Source organism: Electrophorus electricus, chromosome 7, assembly GCF_041902795.1.
Source record: "Electrophorus electricus isolate QZ-2024a chromosome 7, ASM4190279v1, whole genome shotgun sequence".
Classification (NCBI taxonomy): Eukaryota; Metazoa; Chordata; class Actinopteri; order Gymnotiformes; family Gymnotidae; genus Electrophorus; species Electrophorus electricus.
Genome location: NC_137503.1, coordinates 3,930,274 through 3,947,014, shown reverse-complemented (window position 1 = coordinate 3,947,014; position 16,741 = coordinate 3,930,274). Strand labels below are relative to the sequence as shown.

The following is a 16,741-nucleotide window of genomic DNA, read 5'->3' as shown; positions in this document are numbered from 1 at the left end:
CATTAAAATGTGTCATAACATTGGGTGAAGAGAAATGGCATCGCATGTTATGACAATTGCCTTTGCAGCTCAGAGAATTTTGAAATTTTTTTGCTGATGTTAATAACACAGCTGATAGTAAATTTAATGTCAGATTGGTAATCGGACTGTGTAGAGTGTTTAGAGTTCCAACTGAATGATGGCGTATGCTCAAGAATAGATTTGGCATTTATCCTAACTGTTCTCACATATGTTAGTTTCCTTTCAAACACCTGTGACTCTTCCAAGATGTTTAAGTCAATATCTGATAAAATGAAAACAAGCCCTCCCTTCATTTCAGGCAAATGGATAGCATCATTACTTGGCAACCTCAAACTCCCCTCCTTTCAGGAGTTCTCTAAGGGGGATTTTACTTTAAGGCATCCAGCCCATTCTCCGTAAAGCAGTCTTGAACATTGTTTGAAAAAGGCCTCTTGAAGAAAACAACAGGAAAAGTTAGTTAACCATAACGGTTTGTTAGGGAATGCAAATTACATATTACCTCTAAAGCCAGATAAAGGACATCTGGAGAGCAAACATCTGGGGAGGTTTAAAGGCAAGCGGCGCGAGCAGTCAGAGGTTCCTCGGTGCTCAAGGCTAAGATGAACACATCTTCTGCTTTCTGGGCTCTGGCCATGCCACTGCTACTGCTGGTCTCTGTGGTCCATGCCCAACCGAACTACATCTATGAGGAGGAGTGGGTCAATACGTGGCGGCAGGGTTTTAACTTCCAGTGCCCACACGGCGAGGCCTTGGTGGCCATCAGGAGCTACTTCAGCGAAAAAGAGGGAAATGACCGCCTGTGGAGCTTTGAATGTCAGCCGACCCCATCGACCCTGGGAGAGCCCACCGAGTGCTGGTGGGATGATATTAACCGTGCTGGGATGGAGTGGTAAGTCTGTTCTCATACTCTGTAACTTCAGAACATGCAATGTATAAAATGTGTGTGTGTGTTTCCTGAGGCCATACGCTGCACTAAAGGGTAGAGTAGCAGAAGGTGGCATAAGGTGGCTGGTCTGTTTGAGCAGCAAGTTTTTTCTAGAGCATTATCTGTGTCCCAGACTCCCCCGCCAGCTGTTCTAAGCAGTTGGAAAATGACGACAGTATTTGGCAATATCTGGCTGCCAGTATCTCCATGGAGATGCCCAGTGCTGTTTACTGATCTAATTTAAAACTGCAGATTCAATTTTAGGGCTTTGATATAAAAGCAGATATGCAAGTATTTGTTAATCCTATTCTTTCTGCCTTTACAAAACAGCTTAATCTCTGTGGTGATGAGTTTAGTACAAATTGTAAGTACAAGTGTGTCTCAGTCTGCAGTCTAGCACAGCGGTTGGAAAAATTGTCCTCAACTCAACAGAAAAAGGTTAGTTTACTGTAACTGTGCACCAGAACTGCAAATATGTCAGATACAGACCATATGGTGAACAAACATTCCTCAGAGAGGAATAAAGCCCAGCAGCTGGAAACCGGCCCAAAGAATTTTATAAATGAATCCAACTGAACATGCAGCTCTTTGGACCAGATGTACGCACGTCAAAAGCCTATGGTAACACCAACAGCAGACAGACTGCCTGTTGCACAGATGTCCATGTATGGTAATTCGACTGTGTGCAAAATACAGTGCATGCATTTGTGGAATGTACAGAGAAATGGATTTTTCCATGCTCATGGTCATGAAACTCATATTACGTTATGGGAAGATGTGAGCTCTTGTGTAAATCTGTGATATAACCACACTGCATAGTGGACTGCAGAGCTGGGTGGTTGCTGAGGTAACGCAATATAACTTTTTATCTCACCTCAATTTTCCAAATCAGTCACCCACTGACCAAATGAAATGCATAAACTGGTCACTTAAGTTTCATACACAGACATTTTAAGTTTCATATATAGGGACCTTTTATGAGCAGATACTCGGGAATGTTCATCAACTGAAACTGTGTAAAAGTGTGCAAAATCTCCCCAGACTTAAAAGAAAAGACTCCGGGTTCCTTAGTTTGTCCAGCATGGGGAAAATGCTTTCACCATGCGCCTGTTTAGAGGATTGCTGAACCAAAGGAGGAAACACTCATCATATTATACTTTTGGGCATCATAATACTATGAACCTTGTTTGAAAGTTTAATGGCAGAAATATGCCATGAAGAAAGGGATTGGATGCACTGAGGTAATTTTCTTTGAATGTTATAAAGAACCCTGAGCAAATAATCTTAAGTGGTGGTTATTAATTTTAGGTTGTTTACAATGGAGACATTGGCACAAAAATATTAAGAAACAATAAGATGGCTATTTTAACATGGTTATTCACAAGATTTCATAGAACCACAGAGAACCATGTCTGAATGGTTGCCTCTTGAATTTCATAACATGATATAAACTTTTTATGATAAAGTTAATTACAACTTAGCATTGGCTTAAGGAGACCTTTTCTTGCCACCTATAACCCATTAACTGGTGGGAACATAAACCACTCTATATAAACTATTCAAGTGCTGCTTGAAAATGTCTTTAGTCTACATTTGAAGAAAGCAAGATATATAGGGACAACTAGTGGAGATATCTTTCCACCATCTGCATTCTAATTTCAGATGTTGCTGTATTGTTTTTGAGAAAAGATAGCAGAGTTTGTTTCATGTGCCCCATGGTCCAAGCTTCCATGTAAACACAGATCAGGAACAGGCTTAACATGCGGTCTGCTCTGAAAGTGAATTGCAAGGATTATTATAAACACGACTCGTACTATATGTAAACATGTATAAATGCCTCTAATAGCTATATGTAGCAAGAGAAAAAGAAAGGCCTGCAGTCAAGCCCTTGCTCACGGATCTCTGCCTCAGTCCACCTGCAAGGCTCTGCTGTGAGGAGAATCTCAAGACCAGAGAGGATCTGGTCTGCAAAATGTTTATGGTAATACTGATTCTGTAGTCTGTAGATTTGTAGTCTCTGAGAAGGTTATTTTGCCTTCTCCAAGGGCATGCTGTTAGACAAAGGTGCTGTTAGACCTGAGCCAAACAAAAGTGTCATTACAAAGTGTTCCAGCCTATTACTGAATATTATTTTATTTCATTTTTTCTAGGTTCATGAGGTTTACTTAAAATAAAGATTAGTCAGGTTTTCATCATTTTCTCTTTAAAATAATTCTTAAGATGAGGGTTTGAAAAAAGGACTATCGCAGCAGGTCTAATGTTGAGTGGTATGTGGTCTTGGTCCTAATAAAAACAGGTTAGTTTATAATTTTCCATGGCACTAAACATGGAAGACTAGGAAAGTTCACTATTAGCAAACAATAAATGCCCTTATTGTGCAGTAATGGTGACCTTTACATACTGTGATCCAAACTTTGCTGGTTTTGTTGCATTAATAAATTCAAGAGGCGGTGATGATGGTAGTGGTGGTGGTTGTGTGTTTCTGTGTGTGTGTGTGTGTGTGTTTATGTGCACTACAGAGCATGATGGGAATCAAATTACACAATAGGAGATGTAGTCCATCACCTTCCATCATATCATGAGAGCATATACAAACTGACAGATTCTAATTTTCTAAATTCTAAAATAATAGTAATTCTTATTTTAGACCAATGCAGAGTAATTTCCCTTAAATAACTGACTATAAAACAATGCTCTTTTCTATTACAGTCTTTAATAAACATTCTCAGTGTATCTACAGAATGTACAGTTGCAGTGAACCAGTATGCTGAAAAGGTTTTGTCTTTCAGTGATGTCTGTAAGTAGGTGATGAGATTATATAAATTCATTATTATGTATTATGTGCTTAATATTCAGCAATTAAATAGGTTCAGTGTGGCTGTCAGGAAGCAATGTGCCACCTTGCTTTTGTGAAGCACGGATACACAAAAACTAGAAATGTCAGAGTCATTTCCTGTGCTTTTGGAGAGGGTTTGGCACAACCCATTCATGCTGTATCCAGAAACACACTTCCTCAGGCAAAACCCTCCCTTTTTATGAGTGAAAAGAAGGTCATATGAGTATAACGGGTCCCATTCATCTATGATGTCTGAGCATGTTCCTGAACTGCCACATAGCAACGCGAGGAAAGCAGGAGATCACAGTTCCACAGCTTGTGAGGACAGGAGGAGTCTGGCATTGGGGAGCTATTTCAGAGAAGCTCTGCCCAGGACCACTGCGCCCTGCAGCAGCCTTGTACCAGCCCTGCTCCTGCTCAAATGGTCCACAGGGGAATTTCTCTTGGAATTAGTTGGGTTCAGTGTGGGCCTAGCAGGTCTGCACTGAGATCTGCCTACTTTTTGGAGATTTGCTTTGAGCAGGCTTCCATCGTCCTCTTCTTCCTCCTCTTCCTCCTGCTTTCCTGCACCACCTGGGGCCTAATAAATACACACAGGGCTGAATTTTAAATTAGCTGTCCTTAATGCAATTGTTCATGAATACTATAAAACCTCGCCAGTCAGAATTTTAATGATAGTAGTATGAAAATAAAGCTGGTGCACATAATATTAAAACTATAGGAAAAAACATGCATTTCAGTCAAGCAAAAACAGTTGTATTGTCTATTATTTGCTTCTTGCTTCCTTTTTGTTCAGACATTTCTCTGCTTAGCTCATTTTTCAAGTTTCAATTTTTCAAGAAAAATCTTTCAAATTTTTCAATCTCTGATCTCATTTTCAGACAAGTCAGAAGAACTATGAAGCCAAAAGTGATCATCTTTCTTTGTGATTTTCATATTTTTAAGACTCGTGCTACAGAAACACAAACAGGAAAATTCCTGCTGAATACCAAAAGAAACCTCTTCAGGTTTTAGAACACGTGCCAAAATTGTTACAGACTTCTACAGAAATTAACAGTGCTGGAAACGTGTTTTCTGAGCTTGTTATCTCAGTTTAAGAGCTGGCATTCCTATGCTGTGGGAGGAGTATCAAAGTGTGGGAGTGCTGGCAGCAGACCATTGACCGGGGGCTCAATGGAGAAGCCAGCAGCGGACGGAGACACACAGAGCTTAGCCGGCGGAGCACATGACCTGCTATCATGAGTACAGATGACAGAAATGAGCAGCGGGTCCAGGTTGCAGCCAATCCCAAACAAAAGGCTGTGCTACGTACAGCTCTGTAATTTTGTGTTTCACCCGCGCAGGCGTCACCCGTTCATCTACTGCTAATGCTAACAATGCTGCACAGAGACTGGAGTACAAAACAAGATCACTTCGTTTGCAGAACCGACTTGAACCACTGCAAAGTCTCAGAGCGGTTCCTCACAAAGGCAGTGAAATTAACACTGTAAGTGCCAGCCAACTTGAGCATCGCAGCAGAGCCATAGAGCCTGTGGACACTGTAGTTACCCTCTTTGTCAGAGACAACTCTGTGAGTGGTGTGAAATATCAGGAACTCATGGTTTGATATGAGCCCTACATCACAGTCTCTGAGTTAGAAGAAAAAATGCAAAAAATACTGGATGACTGCACAATAGAGCTTGGATAGTCACAATTTACGACAGAGAAGCACATTACTGTCCATGTCAGCAAGACATGGAGACGAGAAAGCAGAAGTTTGGGTTAATAATAAGGTCAGCACAATATCAACATAATAAGAAGGCTCCATGATCAAATTTTTATCAGTGGTCTTCTGCCTGAATGGAGAACAAATATATTCTCAAGGCTTCTAGGATTGACCACTTGGCTACACGAAAGGTCCAACAGTCTAAACTTTATTGACAACTTTGACCTGTTTTTTGGGAAGATTTAATTTATTTAGGTGAGATAGACTGCGCATAGACATGAGGTTCCCAATACTCTGACAGACAATTTTCTTGCTGCACAATTTATCCACTCTTATTAGTGCTGACATTGACCCAAACACCGAAGGACTCTCTTGCATTAGTGGATTTTATCGCTCCAGAATCTTTCCCTCACTGTGAGTGCCCCAATGGAGCTGCAGATTTTGGAAGAGAGCCACAATGATGACTAAGCTTATCAATTTCCAGGAACACCATAGTCCCTTGACGACACTACACTGTCCTTCATGTCCACTGCCCTTACCCCACCTGAACATCCCAGCGATTGTGCAGAAGCTGGTATCAGCTGTGACGAAGCGGTCGCTTTCTATGTCAGCCAGCCTCAGGTACAGTTTAAAATCAGCCCAGCTCATCCTATGTCCTCATCTACTGCCTCGTCTCCACTTCCATCACCCACACCTTCTCATAAGTGTCAAGCTCCTCCACCAACTGCAGTTCCACGGGAATGATAGCTTCACTCTCTATCCCAACAGAAGCCCCACTCATTATCATACACCGATGATAGAGTGGAGGTGGGGGTGCAGTTGTTCTATTAAATGGTTCCTTCCAGTGCAAGCAGTTATCATTTGGTTACTTTACATCCTTTGAGTATCTCTGTGCAGTTCTGAAAGGGATGGCAAAAATATTACTAGTAATGTGTTCTACAGGCCTCCAAAGTACAATGCAGATTTTATTTATGAATTTACAGATATATTATCTTTTATTTCCACTGATTTTGACCACTTTGCTGGTGACACACTGAAAATCCCAAGAACAATTATGTCACGGATCTCAGTGCCATACTGGACTCTTTTGGTCTCTCTCAGCATGTGGCTGGGAGCACGCACTATCATGGTCAGCCTCTATTAAGGATGTAGCTTTGTCAGATCATTGCTGTGTGCTCTGATATTCGGGCCTCACTAGAACTTATGTTCCAATATTTTAGTTTGAAGAAGAGGTTTATAAGTGACAGAGAAAGTGCTATACAAGTAAACTTGCCTTGCCTTACCAATAAATGGGAGACAATCTTTATGTGTGTATTTTTCCTTGAATAATTTGAAATGTCACCAAATTCAGAAACAAATCTCACATTTGAATGCAGAAAATTAAAATGTTTTAAGCTACTTTTGTAGCTGCTCCTAATTTTTGCCAAGTTAGTCATACACCGCATTTCACATTATTATGCAAATTGGATTTAAGTGTCATAAAGTTTTGTAATTTTTTGTTTTTTAGTTAAACTCATGGATGGTATTGTGTCTCAGGGCTCTTTGGATCACTGAAATCAATCTCAGACACCTGTGATAATTAGTTTACCAGGTGAGCCTAATTAAAGGAAAACTATTTAAGAAGGACGTTCCACATTCTTAAGCAGGCCACAGGTTTCAAGTAATATGGGAAAGAAAAAGGATATCTCTGTTGCTGAAAAGTGTCAAATAGTGCAGTGCTTTGGACAAGGTATGAAAACATTAGATATTTCATGAAAACGTAAGCATGATCATCGTACTGTGAAAAGATTTGTGGCTGATTCAGAGCACAGATGGGTTTGTGCAGATAAAGGTATAATGAGGAAGGTTTCTGCCAGACAAATTCATCGGATTAAGAGAGCAGCTGCTAAAATGCCATTACAAAGCAGTAAACAGGTATTTGAAGCTGCTGGTGCCTCTGGAGTCCCACGAACTTCAAGGTGTAGGATCCTCCAGAGGCTTGCAGTTGTGCATAAACCTACTATTCGACCACCCCTAACCAGTGCTCACAAGCAGAAACGGTTGTAGTGGGCCCAGACATGCATGAAGACTAATTTTCAAACAGTTTTGTTTACTGATGAGTGCTGTGCAACCCTGGATGGTTCAGATGGATGGAGTAGTGGATGGTTGGTGGATGGCCACCAAGTCCCAACAAGGCTGTGACGTCAGCAAGGAAGTGTTGGAGTCATGTTTTGGGCCAGAATCATGGGGAGAGAGCTGGTAGGTCCCTTTAGGGTCCCTGAAGGTGTGAAAATGACTTTGGCAAAGTATATAGAGTTTATGACAACACTTTCTTCCATGCCTTCTACAGCAAAATCATCTTCATGCATGACAATGCACCATCTCGTATTGTAAAGAATACCTCTGTGTTATTGGCTGCTATGGGCGTAAAAGGAGAGAAACTGCTGGTATGGCCACCATCCTCCCCTGACCTCAACCCTATTGAGAACCTTTGGAATATCCTCAAGCAAAAGATCTATGAGGGTGGGAGGCAGTTCACATTAAAACGGCAGCTCTGGGAGGCTATTCTGACATCCTGCAAAGAAATTCAAGCAGAAACTCTCCAAAAATTCACAGGTTCATTGGATGCAAAAATTGTGAAGGTGATATCAAAGAAGGGGTCCTATGTTAACATGTAACTTGGCCTGCTAAGATTTTTTATTTTATTTTTTCAATTGAAATGGCTTTTTCAGTAAATGTGACCTTAATGCTGCAAATTCAACAAATGACCGTTTTCAGTTCTTTACAACCTATAAAATGTTCTGAAACTCTGTTGTGCATAAAAATTTGGAACAGTGCATTTTGAGTTTATTTTTAAAAAATACTGTTATTGGGAGGTTTATTCAATAAAATTCGATTTATACTCTAACGGTTGATGACTTAAATTATACTGACAGTCATTTGCATTGACCATTTAGGAAAATCGGGGAAAAATATCATTTGTTTAAATTGGAACGCAGTGTATACTAAATGCACTGAAAAGCTGCTATTGCTGAACAAAAATTAAAGAAAATAGATTATTCTTGGCTAAAAGTATGTATTTATATGTATATGAATAATCCATTAATAATATCGCATAATATCAAATATAACACAGCTCTTTATCTACCAATACTGAACAAAAACAAAACATGAAGCCATAATTGTCTTATTCAATCCCATTCCACCTCAACATCCTCTTCATCAACTCCTCCTTCCCACCTTAAATTTGGGGGGGGGGGGGGATTGTTTGTTTATTTGTTTGTCTTTAAATTCTTCCATTTAAGGTGGCATGGGAAATACAAATAAAAAGCTTCAGCTTTGTGGATGACATAATGTCTATTTTAATTTATTAGCAAACAGGAAAATGATCTGCGTCTCAGATGATGAATCTACACAATTCACATGAATGGCCTATAATATTGGGTAAAGTGCTTTTGTGTACGAAGTATACTGCACTGTGCCACCATAGTGTAGTTACATGTAAGGTGCATTTCTTAGCGCAACTGTAATTATTATATAAATAAAAAAAGCCAGCTTGACCTCATCTGACTCACCTAATTTAGTGAATCTACATTAAATTAAGCAGCAATTATCTTATTCAATCTACAATACGTTAAGCATCAATTATCTCCAACTAAACACCAGGAAGAAAAAGGAGCTTGTGGTGAACTTCCGGAATGTTAGGCTCCGGTCACCATCCGCTGGGTGGTGAGCACGTACATTTCATCTGTGTCCATCTGTATGACAAGTTGGGATGGGAGGGCAGTGTGGCAAGCTGTACAGCTTCTTTTGGGTGGTTATTACAGTAGATCAATACTGTAACACTAACTGTAGCTGCTCCGGTGGCCTTATTGTAACAGTAGCTGTAGCTGCAGTACTTATATTGTTGTAAAATCTATTTAGTAGGCTTTGCACTTTAGCATGGCTATAGTTGTATGTACACACACACACATCATACAGATAGTGTAGAATTTCTGAACAGTATTTTATTTTACTGCAATTTCCTTCATAATCAATAAAGTGTTATCTTATTTTAGTTTTATTATGTCCAAGTACCCCTACTCCATGTTTGTCTTGCATGCACAATACTGGAACACTAATTTCTCTTTGGGGTTTAATAAAGTCTTATCTTTCATATTGTCCATTCGCAATGACAGCAGTGAGTTATATCTCTACAAATAGGTGTAGCTTAATAATGATCAATGTATGTAAGTGAGGGGCCAATTCTGTTTACATGTTTGTGCAGGACAAATATTCCTCTCTGCACTCCACCCTCTAGAACAATGGTTGTCTCCCTTTGTTCACTCACTCTTCACCCTAGATAAGCAGTCACTTTGATTTGTACTCTGACAAAGATTGCATTTCAGAAAGAGTAGTGGATCCCTTTAGCCATAGTTGGAGCTATTTCCCAAGGCGTCTGCGTTGTCATGACGATGGGCTGGATCTGCTGGCTGCAGGGCACAGGGACAGGCCTGATGGTGGCAGATCTGTTGTGATGACAACATCCTGCATGGACCATACACAATCAGCAACCATCAACAGACTTGTATTTACAGAAAACCACACAATCATCTCCTGCCTATCAGTCACCTCACACCATAGGTTAATTAGTTTTAAGGTCTGTGTTGACCTCAAGAAATAGGCTACAAATTCTTTAGGCTATTAAAATGTCAGTGTTATTGACAGATTAAATCAGTTTGGGGCTGCTTCCAGCTGTAATGAGTAAAGGTGGAGAACAGAAAATATATGAATGCACATTCTAAATATTAAGCAAAGATATTGAACATTAATAGTGTAAAGATGGAATAAATGGACATATTTTAGAAGGATTAATGTAACATATTTTGAGTTTTAAATGAGCTCATTGAATCTTGAATTTACTGATCATAAAGTGCTTGCTAATATAATGTTGTTTTGAGTCCTCAAGTGCAGGCCAGTTTTGTTGGCCTGGTATACCCAGTGGAGAGGAAGCGAGACTAAATGTCTGCCTCTCTATAGTCCCATGGCTCCCCAAGTGATCCCTTGAGGTTGACTGTTTTTGGCAAATGCTTTTTTCAAAATGTGTTTATTATTATTATGTGTTTATTATTGAAAGTGAACAAAACCCATAATCATCTGTAGCCTTTTACTGTGCATAAGACAATGATACAATGACACAACAAATAAAAAAAAACAAACAACAGCAGGCAATTGTTTAGTTAGTTTTGGTGCTGGAAAAAAATGGAGTAATATGTATTAATTTATTTATTGTACAATTTAGCTTGTGAGATCCTGAACAGAGCTGAGTCTCTCACTGGCTGAACAGACCTAGACCTCTGTGCTCTAGCACATTATTTGGGGAGCAAAAGCAGCTCAGAATTGTCTGTTTATATACTTGTTTATTGACCACATGTGTTATTACATCATTAGTTTATGCAATATGAATCTAGAATTGATTCTAGATGCGACCTTTGCATCTGAAGTGTGTTGTTGTCTCACAAGAAGACCAAAAACCAAAATCACATCATCATTAGTCTGAAAAATCAAAACATTAGCAGCGTCAATGTCATTGTGGAATGATTCAGGAACATAAAGGTGAGCAGGTTATCCAATCTACAGCAGTTCTACAGCTATGTCACATTCTATATTACATCTTGCTATGCTATGGCATGTGCAAACTTGTTTGAGTGGACTGATCTTTATTAAAACAAGTTCAGTTTAGATGTCGTAGTTATAACAGGTTGTAAACAGAATGCTAAGAACAAAGCAAGATATCAGTGACAAAAGATATCAGTCCAAAAGGCTCGAAGGAAAAATGTGAACGTGAGAAGCTTCAAATTACATGACTTTACAGGCTCAACATGCACCATGTGTTTTTGAACTATTTATGTTTTAAACATGTTAAAATTGTGTCAGGTTTTAATTTTTTAAGGTAATTTAGAATGCCATTCATAGTAGACATTAAAACATTATCTATGTACACCATATAGGCTTCTGTTTTATATTTTAAGGCTTAGATTTCCTTCTTCAGTATTTTAGATACCCCCAAAAATACATTCACTCTAATAGCTGTATCTCCAATAACTTGGGATATAAAAACATGGGATATAATTCTAAGTGTCTGCAGTTTTCTGAGTCAGACTTGATTGTGTTGTAGGCTAGTGCATACGACCAATATCAGAGAAGCTTTGCAACCCTGTCCAGACCTTAACTGTTCGTAACTTCACTCATTCAGAAGACAGAATCTGGTGCAGTGTGCTTTCCATTCTAAGCACCTCTGACTGTGCTTGTCTCTCCTTGCAGGTCTTCCACCTGCTCCAATAATGGGTTGGTGGCGGGCGTGCAGAGTCAGTACTTCCCCGCAGTTCTGGACCGGGAGTGGCAGTTCTACTGCTGTCGCTACAGCCGCAGGTGCCCTTACTCCTGCTGGTGAGTTATCAGTTTCAAAAACATCAGCTCACTCACCACAAACCATAAGCAGCAAATGTATTGTGTATTTATGGTTCATTTGATTACCCTCTCAACATAGAATTCAAGAAAATGGCAATAGTAACCAAATGCATACTTTGACCAGAGACACTCTAGCTATAGGAAGATGGTAACTTTTACGTTAAGAATCTCTGTATGCGTTTTGAACATTGTCCTGTACAAAATCCTCCTTTTTGATGACCAATAGGAAGACCTCTGATGTTCCAGAGTACCACAGGGAAGAGGCTGAAATGGTCATTCCCACTTATGGCTACTTCATCAGGGGAGCTCAGACCACCTTCAGTGGGGTGCTCAGGTATTACACCTTCTTTGCAACCACCATTTTGCCTCTGGCATAGTTCATGTATCATCTCTACAGCTGTCATGAACCATGTAGTGGAAATAAAGGTGATTCCATTTACAGTCGAATGCTCTGTTTCTACTGTGTTCCAGGGATAGGCAGTGGAAGTACATCCTATGCAGGATGACGGATTTTGATTGTCAATTTCAGAACGTCTAAGTTGTGGTTTAGAAAGCACCCAAAAAATCCTGCATGACTCATTATGTTCATCTTGATCTATGTAATTCTTATATTATGATAATGCTAGTAAAACCACAGAATTTCACATTTGCAAAATATTTCATTTTCCATATTTCATTTGTTGTTTTTCAATGCACCAAATCCAAATAATGTAAATCGCTTAGTAATAGCAGTTGACAAGCTTGATACCTCCAGTATATGTTCTGGCAAATATTCTGCTGTGTTTTGTTTATATCAAAACTTTAAGGTAGCTACATAAGAACCAATATAATATCCATTTTATTAGAGCATTAGCTTCCCTGTTGAATGACAGAGAGACTTTTGTCCTGGTATCTTGTCTTTCACAGTGATGATTTCAATGCAAAAAGACACATTTTGAAGGTTTGTTTCATAGTAAAGCATTGCAATATAAATCCGACTTCTGATGTTTTGCTACTTAGTAATTATGGCAGCAATTATAATGGATTGACCTAGCTGCCATGTGTGGAGAAATGCTTGTGTGATTTTTGTGTGTTTTTGTAGATGCTGTGTGTGTGTGTGTGTGTGTGTGTGTGTGTGTGTGTGTGTGTGTGTGTGTGTGTGTGTGTGTGTGTGCACCCAGGTATGGAAGATAATTACAGATTATGTATAAATCTTTGAATTCTGAAATCAGTCCTAAACCAGATTGAAATTAATCACATTCATATTTTTCTTAGACTGATTAGGGAAATGTTTAGATGAAGGCTGGTGACAAAGTTCATAGCACAATGAACTCAACTAACTTAACTCTTGCCAGCAATGCACAGTCATCCAGCATCTTAAGAACTTACAAGTTACTAACCAGGTTTTCCCAGCCAATGTTGTGCTGGTGTTGCCATTTTGTTGTGCTTGACATTGTATGTTCTACTGCCTTTTGCAGAACTGCCTTGGCACCTCAAGGGCTTTTTGCAGAACAGAAGTCCCTACACACAAACACTTCAAACTCACTTCTCAGCACAGGTGCTTCCAGTCCAGCCCAGTCACTTTCGTGCTGAGTGTTCTTCTTAGCCCAGCACATCCAAGCTTGTGGATGTGGCTGGTTTCTGGCCAGTAATTCTCAACATTGTGTATTTCTGGAAAATGTTGTTTCTCAGCCAAAGAGCCAGGCATTGTAGCAACATGGTTGTCCCTGCTGGCAAATGGCATAGCCTCCTGAATGTGTCCAATTCAGAGGATATACAGTGTGATGCCCAGAACTATTCATAACAAAGAGGGTCCCACAAACACATAATTTATCAGTCTGCTCCCAGGTTTCCCCTGCTTGCATTTCCCGCCTCTTAATTACAGATGGGAGACACTGGAAACTATACTATAATTATGGTTTGTTTGCAGAAACAAGCTTTTTTGTTAAACTGTTTCTTCTGCATTCAGTTTTAGAACCTGTTTTAGGACTATTGTGTAATTATGGGATGAATACAATCCCAGGCAACACTTTAGCAGCAGTAAAAATAAACTGCATCTTAACTGATTGAAAATATTACAAAAACACAATTCACAGTATATATTAGTACCTTGGATTAAAAAAACTCTTAGCATAACTTGGTGGAATAAACTGAAAAACTATATAACACAAAACATGTTTAACATTTGGAAGAGGGTGTTCAGCATTTGCTGATGACTGTGTCCAGTTCAGTGTGTAGTGATTGTCTAAATTTCACAAACCACTCACTGCAGTGACTGTGTCTAAACTCCACAAAGTGCTCAATGTAATGACTATATCTAAACTACTCAGTGTAGTGACGGTGTCTAAACCACTCACTGTAATGACTGTATCTAAATGCCACAAACCAACAGGCATTCCTTTGCTGGTTTCTTTGCCATTTTTAGAGAAATGGTGAAAATATTTTCCTCTTCTCAAGAATGGTCCCCTATGTGAATTTTTCTCTAATTCCCACTCCTCTGCTGCATAATAAGTATGTCATGTGATGTATTAGTCATGGTTCTTAGAAATGCCCTTTTCTGTCAGATTTGTGCTTGGGTGAAGCAGGTTTTTTCAGAGGCAAACTGGAGATTAGTGCTGGGATTGGAAACTCTGTGGTTAATGTAAGGGTATCATTTTAGGGCAAGTGTTTTTGAGTGTGTGTTCCTGAAACAACCTGTGTGCTCGGTAAGGAGCCTGCTAAAAGTATTTCGTCCCTGGCCTTCACTACAAAAAACTACAAAAAAGGATATTTCCTTCCTCAGCACTTGTGAGAGTAACTCTACTTTGTTGTTTAATTCAACTAAATTTAAAAAGATCAAAGGACATTTTACAAAACCTAACAGTTGGCGCAATTACTTGCCTTGAGTACTGTTTAATTATGGTAAAGGATATGCCCAGTTTGTTTCATATGCAAAGTACATATGTGAAATATGATGGGCTATGATTGGCTAAATTTCAGTGTGGCTGAGCACTGGTTAGGAGCAGAAGGGGAAGAAAATAGTGGGAGGCCAGGCTACTCAGACAGGGCAGCCACAGCATAGTGTGTGTGTGTGTGTGTGTGTGTGTGTGTGTGTGTGTGTGTGTGTGTGTGTGTGTGTGTGTGTGTGTGTGTGTGTGTGTGTGTGTGTCTAAGAGTCAGTTCATTCTCTATAACAAGAGTCACTCATTTTCACAGGTTGACCCTCCATGCTGTCATTGCCTTTGGTTCACCAGTATGATAGTGAATCAAAAGACAACAGAACCTTTCCAGGCCCCTACTGGGGTGGAGGTCAGTGTAAATACCCCTGTTCCTTTCTTTCAGCAGGAGCGTAACTTCCCTTACAGCTTGAAGAGGCCAGTTTACACTTAAAACACACTACACCACTAATCTCTTCAGTGTGTGAACGCATTCAGAAACATTGCTTTAATACGAATGACCTGGCGTTTGATTTTCTTTTCTTTTTTTTGCCTTGTTAACGGTTCACCTTGCTTGAAGGTAAGTAGTTACATAACTGATCAGACAGTCTGTCACGACATGGGAACAGGAAGTGATTTATCAGCTATTGAGTAATCTTCATTTTGAGCATTTTATTTTAATATATTATTTTCAGTAGTATAATAGTTATGAGATTGCCCATAAATACAGATTTTCAGTATTAGATAAGCCTATACTTTACAAATACTTAAGATTTTGATAAGCTGTGTATGGAATTATAGGCAGTTACGTACTAGGTGATAAATAATTTATCAGTTTATATACTTGTATTTATTTATAAATTTGTATTCTTGTATTTACATTCAACAAACAATCCGTTCAATGTCATTCGCAAGAAAGACTCAATTCTTCCGCCTTGCACTTGTGAAGGCTGCTGAATGGTCAGTGTCAGTGATGCGATTGTGGAGTAGGTCTCTACTCCATGCTTTATGGCACTCCAGAGGAATCCAGGCTCGCTGGTGTCCCGAGAAATACAGCGGTCTCTCATGCCCTTTCCACCCCCCATCTGCCTCTGTTCTTTCCCTTTTCCCTGCTCTACCTCCTCCTTCCACTCACCATTGTCCCTTGTCCTCTGTCTCGTGCTCCCCTCGCTACCATGGGCGGGACTTCTGGTGCAGCGTGAGGGAAGCCAGGAACTCTGCTAGCTAAGGTAATAAGTTCCAGGCTGTCAGCAAGTTTTCATTGCTCCGTTGCGCTCATGCTTGCGAGACACGTAATACGACACTGGTGCCCGGGCATGCGCACGTTCAGGAATATTGACACCCACGCCTTCGTTTCAAGGTCAAACTTCAAAGAAGGAGAAACGGTTTACTAACGTCCACTTTCTCAAACATGTTTTCCATATTTCATTTTTGATACACTTCTAATGTAAATCCTACTTTATTTAATGAATTAACGAATGTCCTGCTGACTTTTATGAACGTACCCAGGTGTTTATTAACTCACATCATGAGAAACTCTTTATGCTACGAATCCATTGTGCTTCTGGGAATATACAGGGCTGCAGGTAAAGGCCTTAGTCCTGCTGAAAGCATTTCCAGGGAATGTTATGACCAATGACCAGAGGGAATACTTAGAAACATTCAGCCAGTTAAAGGTCCTCTTTGAATTTGCTGTCTTTCTACATAAGAAAAGTATCCAATAAAATGAATAATGCTCAATTAATTGTCTTTATAGGGAAGCTAACAAATTGTTGTTAAAATATTTAAATTAAACAGCAGTGCCTCCTTCACACTAGCTAAGGTCCCATAGTGTTATTCAAGTTATTCAAATTTGAGAGCAAGCCTTGGGTGATTTGCATGTCATTAGGCATGTTCCCAAGCGAATGAATCAGTCAGTCAGTATTGTTTTT

At 39.6% G+C, this 16,741-nt stretch overlaps 1 protein-coding gene across 1 annotated transcript; it reads left to right on the top strand.

Annotated features, from left to right (window-relative positions):
* Positions 1-387: 387 nt before the first annotated feature.
* On the top strand, positions 388-12,893 carry dpt (dermatopontin). The gene is made up of 4 exons (XM_027000688.3): positions 388-910; positions 11,770-11,895; positions 12,143-12,250; positions 12,388-12,893. The coding sequence occupies exons 1-4, from the start codon at positions 621-623 to the stop codon at positions 12,452-12,454; spliced, it is 591 nt and encodes a 196-aa protein (XP_026856489.1). The 5' UTR covers positions 388-620; the 3' UTR covers positions 12,455-12,893.
* The last annotated feature ends 3,848 nt before the right edge of the window (positions 12,894-16,741 follow it).

Bases quoted from the DNA above. Each gene is read 5' to 3' on its own strand.
- dpt (XM_027000688.3), top strand. From the start codon at position 621: ATGAACACATCTTCTGCTTTCTGGGCTCTGGCCATGCCACTGCTACTG. The intron at 911-11,769 runs GTAAGTCTGTTC...CTCTCCTTGCAG, and splicing joins AACCGTGCTGGGATGGAGTG to GTCTTCCACCTGCTCCAATA. The intron at 11,896-12,142 runs GTGAGTTATCAG...GATGACCAATAG, and splicing joins AGGTGCCCTTACTCCTGCTG to GAAGACCTCTGATGTTCCAG.